We start from the raw sequence: 11,665 nt of genomic DNA on the forward strand, positions 1-11,665 counted from the left end.
AAAAATTAAGTTCATAAATACTATTTATAAATTTATTTGTTTTCTTATTTTATTTTAAAATATATTTTCAAAATTTAATCTAAATTTTAAAACTAAAAGTGAGTTATTTTTTAAAAATATTTTTTAATTGAAATTCGATTAAGAGTTTAAATGTTTAATTAAACATAAAAACTATTATTAAAAAATTGTGGAAAAATAAACCGTTTAAAAATATCCATTATCCATTATCAATTTGTTTTTATTACTTTAAAAGTCCTTATTTTTTTTAAATTCATCCTAACTTTTAAAAAAAGTAATATTGATTTTTCTATAAGCATATACTTTTTTTAACAAAATAATATAAAGGGTTTTTTAAATTATCAAAAGTAATTTTAAAAAAAATCTTATTAAATAAAAAATGCTTAAAAATAAGATTAATTCAAAAACTTTTTGAAAGAAACACTTCAAGGAATTAATTATTGAACCATGATATGACTTTAAAGTGATTAATGGAATAAATCTTTAAATATTTATTTTTTTGTTAATTTATAAAATCGCTCTTCAACATAGTTAATCCAAACAATTTTTTTATTTATTTAAAATACTTTTGAATAAAATGTAATATTTTTAAAAATAAATATATATTTTAAAAAAATTTTAAATCGAATTGAACTAAAGTTAAAATAAATAAATAAATAATAATAATAGAGGCTTTGTCATATAAGCTAGGATCAAGTAATTGACTTTATTAAATAACAAAAAAAAAAAAAAAAAAGGACACTAATAAATAAAATATGATAAATAATTAATACTTCAAAAAGGAAAGGCAATTTTATTATTTTTTATTTTTTTTTATAGTAAGTCAAACCATTCCCATATTCCTCTCTTTTTGATAATCTTTGCAAAGTGGGTATTTGTGCCCATTTCTTTTTCTTTTTTATTTTTATAAGATAATCCAAAAATAAATAAATAAACAAATAATAAATAAAATCTAAATATAATTGGTTTAATATATTGGGATTCTTTTTAGTTCAATAATTCCATACTAAATCATCGGACTAAATTGTATCGACTTGGATTCATTCATAAATGTTTGTTTGCAAAGGTTTATCATCACTCATTCTTGTTTCTCTAAGTTAAAGAAACATTGAAAATGACACGAAACTAAAGTAATCAATCACGGTTTTCATACGAAAGCAGGCAAGTAACTGACCTGCTGATGGCATATGGAAATATCGAGGTGCGTTAAAGAATATATTGTTGCATCGAGTGACCGACTATTTTATGCAGCTACTCGTTAGCTAGTCCTAAAACTAGCTTTCACTCGTAAAGTCAGTGAAATTTCTATTAGGTTTATGTTTTTGGATATACTCTCGCTTTTTAGCTTTCACTAATAAAGTCGGTGAAATCTCTATTAGGTTTATGTTTTCGGGTATACTCTCGTTCTTTTCTACGAGCTCCCACTTGGTTCTTCTCCTTCATCGTCGTTGATCTTTTTTATTTAGGATTCCCGATCTTCTCTGGTCTGATAAAAGAGAAACCTATAATCAGTGACTAGTTTAACCGAGATGAGATTGAAGGAGCGAAAAGAAGTTTATAATTATTTATTGATATAAAGTAACAAAAAAATATGGAATCATTCTCGTCGTTTGTTGCCTGTCTCTTTGCACCTCAATAATTATTAAAAATAAAAATAAAAAAGAAAGAAAAATCAAAATTTACTTATTATTGTTATTATTTGTTTATTTATCCTTTACGAAATTCAGTTTCTTTGTCTCTTTCATCACAGCGATTTCTTTCGGTTACAGTCCGGAAACCGCCAATCCACTCAACTCTGTCTTTCTTCACTGCAACAATCTGCGCGCCGTTTTCATTTCACTTCGTCGTCTTCATCCTTTTGATCGTTGTTTTGCTTCTGAACCAAAGGTTGTTTTTGTTTTTGTTTTTGGTAGCTGCAAATTTTGTATGTTTCAGGAGCGACAATTGGTAATTTCTTGTGTAGATTTTCAGGGGGAGTGGTGAACGCAGAGGAAATGTTGCTGCAGAGGAATTTTTTGGTTGTTTTAGTGTTGATTGGAGTGGTTTTTGGAGCCAATTTGAGCGTTGTAAAGGCATTGCCACGACGAATTCTCTTGGACACAGATGTGAATACTGATGATTTATTTGCTCTTTTGTACCTCTTGAAGCTTAATCGATCGGAGTTTGAGTTGGAGGTAATCAGTAATCTCACTCAGTTAGTTCATTGTTTTAAGTTGTTCTGCGTTTAACTGATTTGGAGTTCATTATCTTACCATTTCTACCGGTTTCAAATCTCTTACACATTCTAAACTGTTATCTAATGTTGTTGTTTGCAAACGAATTAAGGTATGCTATTAAACAGGATTTTGAATTCTCTTCCATCCTCCCGAACAAACCTAACACAAAAATGGTAGTAGAGTTTACCTTTTTCGTTTTGAAGCTTGTAATTGAAGTTATTTGTCATTGGAGCCAAATGGACCTTCTCACACACGAATAATCAACTCAAGAGTTGAGATGTTCATATGCACTAGCTAAAATCTAGTCTTCAGATCAATGTGGAATAATTCAATGGTCACCTCTCGCACACTGGTCCTTGGGATCGATTTGATCATCGATTCGATCTCGTGTACGGTTGCAGAGTTGTTTTAACCTTGCGCTTTGCATTAAAATGAACATTTTCAACGTAGAAGCTAGCTTAAGCAGTGAGGGCTTTCTTTGTACTTTTAAACAAATGTTCAATCCTTTAACACAATAGTTTAGAATTCCTCTGGTCCTTCTACCAAAGCAAAATAACCGCAACCAGTTATTTCATTGTTTTACCAAGGCATGGTTGGTTGGAGGAACCTGAAAAATATTACCACTATTTATTTTCTTCAACACGTCATTGCTGAAGCAAATTAATGAAAGAACATTCATTACATGTTGAAGTAGTTGAATGTCCAAAACTGTGTGTGTGTGTGTGTTGTTTAACTGTGTCCTTGGTAAGTATACCTTCCCTTCTAGTTTGATGGAGCCTGCCGCCAACAGTATGATTCAGAAATAGGGAACTTAATGCATGTAGTTTGTAGACTGGTTGCTATTCTTGTCATCAGGATTGTTATTACATTGCTGCAGGCAATCACTATTAGCGCAAATGCTTGGACAAGTGCTGGACATGCAGTGAACCAAATCTATGATATTCTTTACATGATGGGCCGCGATGATATTGCGGTTGGAATTGGAGGAGAAGGTGGAATACTCGATGATGGAACAATTCAACCCAACGTTGGTGGATATATTTCCATAATTGACCAGGTTAGAATACATTTCTTTCGTTGCAGCAAGACATTTCCTTTGTTTACAGACAACAATGACTGCTAGGCTCATTGCTAAGAACTATGCTGTCATGTTCTTATGACAGTCAAATATAGTTTTCTAATGAACAATGAATCTACAGATTCAGAAAATTTTATTCCATACACAAACCAAAGAGTCCATATGTTGCATGCCAAAGTGAATGTTAATGATATCAGGGATTGACGACTACAGGCGGATGTAGATATAGACAAGCCATTCCCCTTGGTATTAGAGGGCGATTAGATGCTGATACCAACTATGGACTTCGCAAAGCCTTCCTCCCACAGGTATGCGACAGAACCCATTCTATTAATTCATAAACAGAGTGATACAATCCAAAGGAGTGTTCAAGAGCTCCCGAATAATCCACATTCACATCACCTAACAGACACGTACGCATATTTGTACTCATCTCTTTCAGTTGTAAACATTTATATTGTGGGGCTGTCAGTTTGAAAAGAATCAATCTTTAATTCCAATCTTTCACCGGCACCGATGACATACTTCCACAATATACTTTTTTCTAGCAAGTATGCTATGTCAAAATCAGCTGAATCCAAATCTGTATCTTGTATCTTTAGCTTGGCTTTCATGGCAATCTTTCGATATTATTGTTCAAGATACGCAAATGCTGCCATGGTTGAGCTCATACTTTTGTCTATGAACTTAGGGAAGCAGGAAATATAATCCTTTGCAACAAAAGACTGCTCAGCAGGTGATGATTGACAAAATATCTGAAGGCCCCATTAATATATTCCTTATAGGATCACACACAAATTTTGCTATTTTCCTCATGAGTAATCCACATCTAAAGAAGAATGTTGAGCATATTTATGTTATGGGTGGTGGTATAAGATCAGAGAACCCAACTGGCTGCTGTCCAGAAAATGCCAGCAGATCTTGCATTCCTCGACAATGCGGCGATCCTGGTAACATATTCACGGATTACACTAGTAATCCTTATGCAGAATTCAATATCTTTGGAGACCCTTTTGCAGCATATCAGGTACTGCAGTCTGCTGGAATATCCAATTAAACATAGTCACACCTGAATGGGAATTATCATAGGACTGATGTGTTGGCTGCAGGTGATCCATTCTGGAATTCCGCTCACCATTGTTCCTCTGGATGCTACAGACACCATTCCCGTAACTAAGACTTTCTTTGAAATATTTGAGCAGAATCATGGTACAGTTGAGGCACAATATGCATTCCAAACCTTGAAAATAGCTCGTGATTCTCGGCTTGGAGAGCAATTCTATACAGTAAGTTCTGAAATGCACTCCTCTATCCAACACCTGAATGAAATTTTAGATCTTTTTTTTTTTTTTTTTTTTTTTTTTTAAATTTTAAAAAAGATCAGAACATTGTTGGTTAGCCTTGCTTGATTTTATTGTGAAGGGAGATAAATAAAAGATCACAAAAGAACTGAAGTTTTTGCAGACTTATTTCATGTGGGATTCTTTCGCATCTGGTGTGGCAACATCTATCATGCTTAACTCACATACCGATGATGGTCAAAATGATTTTGCTATGATGGAGTACATGAATATAACTGTAGTTACTTCAAATAAACCGTATGGTAAATCTGATGGGTCAAATCCATTCTTTTATGGACGTCAAGTTCCAAAATTTGATCTTGGAGAAGGTGGGGTGCACAGTGGGCATGTTCAGACAGGACTTCGAGATCCCTTTTGCATTGCGAGTAATGGGAAAGGGAAATGTCAGGTATTTTATTTTTCCTAATACTTTTAATTGCCTTTAGTTTTGTCTCTCTCATCTTCTTCAACCTTTTATAACGGAAATGTGTTATCTGTTATATGCTATCCATCAGGATGGTTATACAGCAGAGGTAATGGGTCCAGAAGGAGTGCATGTTTTGGTTGCTACAAGAGCAAAGTCCAACCAGAACATCTCCAGTCCTCTTGACAGAGAATTTTACGTAGGCTTCTTAGATGTGAGGCTCTTCTCATCTGCTTTGATTTTCGACATCGCAATCACACTCTTCCTAAAAGTTTTAACTATTTCATGATTGATTACTACAATCAATGAAGCTTAGGTAACAATATGTTTTTCCTGTTGACCAGGTTATTAACAGTCCTATAAACACAGGAAGATTCAATTTTACCACACAATTCCCATATTACGAACAAGTTATGTACAGACCAGATTTCAGAAATATTAAACTGGGGAAACCTGTTGTGATTGACATGGATATGAGCGCTGGAGACTTTCTGGCGTTATTCTATCTTTTGAAAGTACCTGTGGAAGTTATTGACATCAAGGTAGAGTTTCTCTTCGGCCTTTCTCTTTTCACCTTGGATACTACTGCATTGTATGACAGCCCTTCTAATATTCCAGCATAATGCCATTAAATTACCGATCAACTGAAGAGCTTAAGCTGATAGGTTATGATAAATTTAATTTTATCCAACACTCCACTTCACTCGTGGAAGTCAATATTAACCGAAGAGCTTAATATGTTACCAAATTTAATTTATGATAAATGGAAGTCAATATTAATGGAGGAAATGATATAACAGGGATTCAAATACAGAACTCCTGCTTTGGTAACATATTAAATCAATGATCAATCTAAGAGTTTAAGCTGATGGGTTACGGTAAATTTAATTTTATCAATACTTAAACAATGCCATTATAAAATTTTGAGGCATGGCTTCCATTCAAGATGAATCCTCCTACTCTGTAATTTATCTTGGTGGCACTTGTTAAGAGTGAGGTATTGGAAATGTTAGCAACTAAGGGACCCAGTTTGTCGATCTGAATAACTTTTGTATTGCAAACAAGGAAAGAAGTTGAGAAGAAAGCTCTTTGGGAGTTTCATGGTTGAAAGGAGTAACCTTACCTGCTTATAAGGAAGCTCTACCTCTTTAATCAGCAACCTTCAACATTTTGATACTATGATAAAGAAAATTTTAGCCCAAAGCATTTTGAACCTACCATTGCTTTACTTTCTCAAAAGTGACCCATGGTTGACTTTTCCTCTTTACCTTCTCTAGACATTTTATATTGCCTCTACTTTTCTACAGGCAATAATAGCCAGTCCAACAGGATGGGCAAATGCTGCAACAATAGATGTTATCTATGATCTACTGCATATGATGGGTCGAGATGACATACCAGTAGGTCTTGGAGACGTATTTGCAGTAAACCAATCAGATTCAATTTTGCCTATTGTTGGCGACTGTAAGTATGCTAAAGCCATTCCAAATGGATGTGGTGGATATTTAGACTCTGATACTCTCTATGGTCTTGCTCGTAATTTGCCCAGAAGCCCAAGAAGGTACTCAAAATTACCTGTTTAGTCTCTCAGAGATTTCATGTTGAATCTATCTTTATCTGTACTTTCCAGAGAACGCTCCAATCCACTAGTTGCAAAATGAAACTAACTGATTATAACTCGAATCTGAAGAGTGAACCAACGTAGTGCTTTGATTTACATTTTAGTTGCATCCAGTTTATTTATCCTCTTTGGCCTTTTAATTGATTGACACCTATCTCGATTGCTTTACCAGGTACGCAGCAGAACACCCAGAAAAACACGGAGATCCTCAAAACGCTCAGCATGCTGAACTGAGACAACCTCTAGCCATGGAAATTTGGGAATCCATATTGAAAGAACTGGAGCCAGGATCCAAGCTTTCAGTGCTTACCAATGGACCATTGACTAACTTAGCAAAGCTTATTACATCAAACAAAAATGCAAGCTCCCTTATTCAGGTTTGTGGATTTGGTTCGTCTTGTCATTATCTTATCTAAAACATATACTACTAATACTCAAAAAGCAAGAGAACAAAGTGCCACGATAATCTCTGTGTGAATTGCTGTTTTCCTTTAGAGTTTAAAAGTATTCTGCTATTTATCTCTTGCACGTTTCAGCTAGTTTTCTTTGTGCTCTGGAAGGTTTTGCTTCTTGTGGTGGCTTCCTGCAAATGGGAGAAAAGTTTTTTATATTAATGGTCCTCATATAACATAAACACTAGGAAATAGAGAAGAAAGACCTCGGAATATCTAATGCATCTACATTATCACAAAACGAAGAGTTTCTTAAGCTGACGAACTTGAATTACATACAACATTTGTTAGTCTTTCAGCATATTTGCATATTTTGCATACTTCTGTTAATATAGTAAGCGCTGAACAACTGCAGGAAGTTTATATAGTTGGGGGGCACATCAAGGATGATGATATGGATAAAGGAAATGTCTTCACTGTTCCTTCAAATATATATGCAGAATTCAATATTTTCCTTGACCCCTTAGGTGCAAAGACTGTTTTCGAGTCAACAGTTAATATCACGCTTGTTCCCCTTGGCATCCAGCGATGTGTCAGCTCATTTGAAAATGTCTTAGAAACTCTCTGCAAGAAAAAAAGGACGCCTGAGCTTCTCTTTGCCCGTGGTTTGCTGTCAAGACTCTATCGCTTGAAGCAATCAGTCATCTGTTATAAGCATGTGGTAAGAAATTGTCTACGACTTCAATTCTTACCTGTTCTTCATAATTTTTTATTGGTTAATCTCTTATGGCTTCAATGAGTATAAAACTGTACACGATATATCTTACCAATTCAATTTTTTGTATCTAAGTTTCCATTGGCTCTGAACCTTTGGAATTCTTATGAAAGTCAACTGTTATTTGCTGTAATAAAAGCTTGTTCTGCTGTAGGATACTTTCTTGGGGGAACTTCTTGGTGCAGTAGTCCTGGCTGAAGAAGGCCGTGTGGAGCCAGTTTTTCAATTCAGGCCTGTAAAAATCTTCGCAGCTGGTGTTGAATCTCAAGATGGCCAAACTGTCATCTATGAGAAGGGCGGGAAATTAATCCGAGTACTGCAGAATTTGAACCAAACAGCCTACTTTCACCTATTTGCAACCCGGCTAAGTGATAAGATACAATCTGCAGTGGTCAAAAGCTTTAATGACCAGAAAAGAAGGTGGAATAAACTGCAAAACCACACCTGTAATTATTGCCATGGATCATGTGTTTGCTGATATTCACCGAGATGAAAACTTTTGGGGCATTTGTATAAACATAAAAAAAGGTTTCCATTTCGTGGTTCATAGAAAGCAACAAACAATAAGATCTAGATTATCCCCCTATCAATTTATGTCATCATCTAAGCTTGATGCTGTTCTTAGTCCATTGGCGGCCTACTTTGTCCATTTGTTGATTTTGTTTGTTTCAAATAAGAGTGGAAATCCAAGAAAATTCAAATGAAACCCACAAATGACCAGGTATGTTTTGATTAGCAGAATACTAGGGGAACAAAGATGAAAGAGAGTATTTGCCTCTATGAAAACACCCAGAAAATCTTTCAGGACTCCATGCAATACAAACAGTTCAGCTCAAACAGACTTGAAAAATCAAAAGTCGAAATCAGCTGTAGAAAACATTGATGTTCTGAGTGAAAAGGGCAAAGGTTCTGAATTTGTACAAGCACAAGTAACAGCCATTTTAAGAGCCTAGAGAACAGAGAAAGGAGACTCGACAGGAACGAATGGAAAACTCTTGGTTTTCATGGATTTTGTCAGTTTAGGAACCCAAGTCCACTGGGATGGATCCACCAGCATTCAAAATCCGTTGCTCCAGCTGCAGTAAACAAGGTTTGTAGTCAATTTATCCATTTTTGTCACAGACACCGACCAAGGTAAGTGTGAGATGATAAGAAGAAAAGCCCTTAAGTAGCAGATTTCTCTACTTACAGCATATAGATAACTGAGCTTATCTTTTACACCATAGAATGCTTGCTCTACTTGTTGGAGACATCTTGAACACCTGGAAACAACAGTTTACTTACTAATCACTTGATTATTCTTGTCACTTAGTTATTCCTCAGACCTGACTGCTAACTGGGAAGAGAACTTTGAAAGATGAATCAAATAGTGAAAATAGCTCACCATTCTGGACTTTGTTGCTCGCAGGCGCTCCGGAAGTCAATGCAGGCATTCTTCACTCTAAGTGCACCTATGCTGCATTGGACACAGAGGAGTCAAAACAACAAACAAAACAAGGTCAGCATTTTCTTCATGACTTTTAGATTTGAGAAGCATCATGAATATCCTGACCATTGATACATCGTTATAAACCTCGCTCGTCCTCCCTTGAATGCTCAAAATTCAATGATCAGTTCCCATCATCAGTCTTGCATCTCAACCCGAAAAAATTATTTCAATTCAATATTGTGAGATCTCATATCGGTTGAGGAGGAGAACGAAACACCCTTTATAAGGGTGTGAAAACCTTTTCCTAAAAAACGCGTTTTATAAACCTTGAGGAGAAGGCCGAAAGGGAAAGCCCAAAGAGAACAATATCTGCTAGCAGTGGGCTTGAGCCGTTACAAATGGTATCAGAGCCAGACACTGGGCGATGTACCAGCGAGAAGGCTATTTCCTGAAGGGGGGTAGACATGAGGTGGTGTGCCAATAAGTATGCTGAGCCCCGAAGAGGATGGATTTGGTAGGGGTCCCACATCGATTGGAGAAAGGAACGAGTGCCAGTGAGGACGTTGTGCCCTGAAGGAGGGTGGATTGTGAGATCCCATATCGATTGGGAGGATAACGAAACACCCTTATTTATAAGGGTGTGGAAACCTTTCTCTAACAGACGCGTTTTAAAAACCTTGAGGGGAAGTCCGAAAAGGAAAGCCCAAAGAGGACAACCTTGAGGAGAAGTACAAAAGGGAAAGCTCAAAGAGGACAACCTTGAGGGGAAATACGAAAGGAAAAACATTAGGAGTGGAGAGATTTGAATATCTAACCTTTTGGTCGATAGTATATCTTTTAACCCAGGCTAAGTTTAGGCAGTTCGAAAAGTTTTTCCAAACACAGTGTGGTAAGTTTGAACTCTGTAATACAGGGACGTGCAAACTCACACAAACAAGTTTTAATCACATCTTTAAAGGCTTGGAACCCAAAGCTCCCGAAGTTCTGACTATCATCGTCTATCCATTTTTAGAGAGAGAGAGAGAGAGAGAGAGAGAGAGGAAATTTTGTACCTGGAGCTGCTGCCCTTCAGCTGGTGTACATGATCATCAATCTTTTTGAAGTCCACAGATGGCTGTAATCTGACAGAAACACAGAGAAACACAAAACGATTCAACCAAGAAAAACAAGTCATAAAAAAGGATCTGCACGACTGGATGATTGCTTAACTTGGTATTGATGAGACAGAGAGAGAGAGAGAGAGAGAGAGAGAGATAGAATAAAACTCCAAGAAAGCAGCCAAAGAGGCTGAGTCCTTACAGAGCGACTCTCAGTTTATTGAGAAGCTCCTCGGTATCTTCAAAGAAAAGAGTCGCCACTTCAGAAACGAAAGTTGGATTACTCTCATCTTGCAGTTGCAAAAGCTGCAAATACTGACTATCCAGAGTGCCCTTCTCCCACCAAAACCACATAGATAGATCCACACAAACCAAAACCCACAAAATCACACAGAACAAACATAAGATTATTCACAATCATCACAAAACAAACCAAAACCCACTTCAGATTTCAAGTTTTACCTCACCGAGTAGGCCTTTTACATACTGAACCCGCTGTCTCTGCATCAATCCCACCTCCATTTTTACTCACAGAAGCTTCTGTTGACTACGAAAATATGAAGAAGATTCTTAGAACTTGGCTGCGATCCACAAAAGTTGGTGTTCGATTACAGATCTTAGGAATGAAGTTTAAGGATGATGAGGGGTTTGAAGGGATTGGTGAAGAATAGATAGATAAACTTGAAGTGGGGTTCGGCGATGGCCGGGCGCCTGCAAAGGAGGAGGCGAAGTGGAGGCAGAGTCCAAAGCAGCTTTTTATCAGGCTGGATTTGAGGGTCGTTCTTACAGGATCAAAGCCTCCACCTTTGCTTGTCGTTTTCTTTTCGTTGATTTGCATTTTGCAGTGATACTTTGTTTTATATGGTCCTCCAAATTTCATTGGTCTTCTTTTTTTTCTTTTGAAATTTTTCATTGGTTGCTTTTTATTTATGTTACCAATGTATTTTTCATATTGAATTTCCAAAAAACCTTATCCGTACTAGCTACAAACATATAGGGCCTCTTTCAAAAGTAACAACTATATATATATATATATATATATATATATTAGTATTCACTTTTCAATTTTATAAAAAATAACAAAATTCTTGACTTTATATAGCACTAATTTATTTTCTTTGATATATCTAAATGGGGCGTGGAATCTCGAATGAAAGAATCCCGTTATATATATAGGTTGCATCCCCCTACTCGAAATTATGTGCTATCTAAGTTACCCCATTTTCTAAAATTTCTTAAAACAGAGTCAGAGGTTTGAGCCTTCGTTGTTCGGCC

At 36.0% G+C, this 11,665-nt stretch overlaps 2 protein-coding genes across 6 annotated transcripts; one reads left to right on the forward strand and one right to left on the reverse strand.

The window, feature by feature from the left end:
* Positions 1–1,748: 1,748 nt before the first annotated feature.
* LOC111479338 (uncharacterized protein C1683.06c) lies at positions 1,749–8,491 on the forward strand. 5 transcript variants are annotated; one of them, XM_023123931.1, is made up of 13 exons: positions 1,751–1,905; positions 1,982–2,192; positions 3,112–3,291; positions 3,510–3,620; positions 4,004–4,339; positions 4,422–4,598; positions 4,768–5,061; positions 5,168–5,290; positions 5,421–5,618; positions 6,384–6,637; positions 6,870–7,074; positions 7,505–7,810; positions 8,019–8,491. In XM_023123931.1, exons 2-13 carry the CDS (start codon positions 2,013–2,015, stop codon positions 8,340–8,342), a joined length of 2,688 nt encoding a protein of 895 aa, XP_022979699.1. In that variant the 5' UTR covers positions 1,751–1,905; positions 1,982–2,012; the 3' UTR covers positions 8,343–8,491. The 5 variants fall into 5 exon arrangements, with proteins under 5 accessions (XP_022979703.1, XP_022979699.1, XP_022979701.1 ...); XM_023123933.1 differs by having other exon boundaries at positions 4,777–5,061; XM_023123932.1 differs by having other exon boundaries at positions 1,991–2,192.
* A 117-nt stretch (positions 8,492–8,608) lies between these two features.
* On the reverse strand, positions 8,609–11,238 carry LOC111479501 (histidine-containing phosphotransfer protein 1-like). Its single transcript, XM_023124198.1, has 6 exons — positions 10,853–11,238; positions 10,593–10,723; positions 10,346–10,414; positions 9,249–9,320; positions 9,054–9,126; positions 8,609–8,940 (listed from the first exon to the last, which is right to left on the reverse strand). Exons 1-6 carry the CDS (start codon positions 10,910–10,912, stop codon positions 8,884–8,886), a joined length of 462 nt encoding a protein of 153 aa, XP_022979966.1. The 5' UTR covers positions 10,913–11,238; the 3' UTR covers positions 8,609–8,883.
* Between the last annotated feature and the right edge of the window lie 427 nt (positions 11,239–11,665).

The sequence above is a fragment of the Cucurbita maxima genome, unplaced genomic scaffold (genome assembly GCF_002738345.1).
Source record: "Cucurbita maxima cultivar Rimu unplaced genomic scaffold, Cmax_1.0 Cma_Scf00005, whole genome shotgun sequence".
NCBI classification, from domain to species: Eukaryota; Viridiplantae; Streptophyta; class Magnoliopsida; order Cucurbitales; family Cucurbitaceae; genus Cucurbita; species Cucurbita maxima.

Coding starts and splice junctions, on each gene's coding strand:
- LOC111479501 (XM_023124198.1), bottom strand. CDS start 10,912: ATGGAGGTGGGATTGATGCAGAGACAGCGGGTTCAGTATGTAAAAGGC. Junction 9,321..10,345: donor CTGAAGGGCAGCAGCTCCAG/GTACAAAATTTC, acceptor TGTCCAATGCAG/CATAGGTGCACTTAGAGTGA. Junction 8,941..9,053: donor AGCTCAGTTATCTATATGCT/GTAAGTAGAGAA, acceptor TGTTTACTGCAG/CTGGAGCAACGGATTTTGAA.
- LOC111479338 (XM_023123931.1), top strand. CDS start 2,013: ATGTTGCTGCAGAGGAATTTTTTGGTTGTTTTAGTGTTGATTGGAGTG. Junction 2,193..3,111: donor GATCGGAGTTTGAGTTGGAG/GTAATCAGTAAT, acceptor ACATTGCTGCAG/GCAATCACTATTAGCGCAAA. Junction 4,340..4,421: donor ACCCTTTTGCAGCATATCAG/GTACTGCAGTCT, acceptor TGTTGGCTGCAG/GTGATCCATTCTGGAATTCC.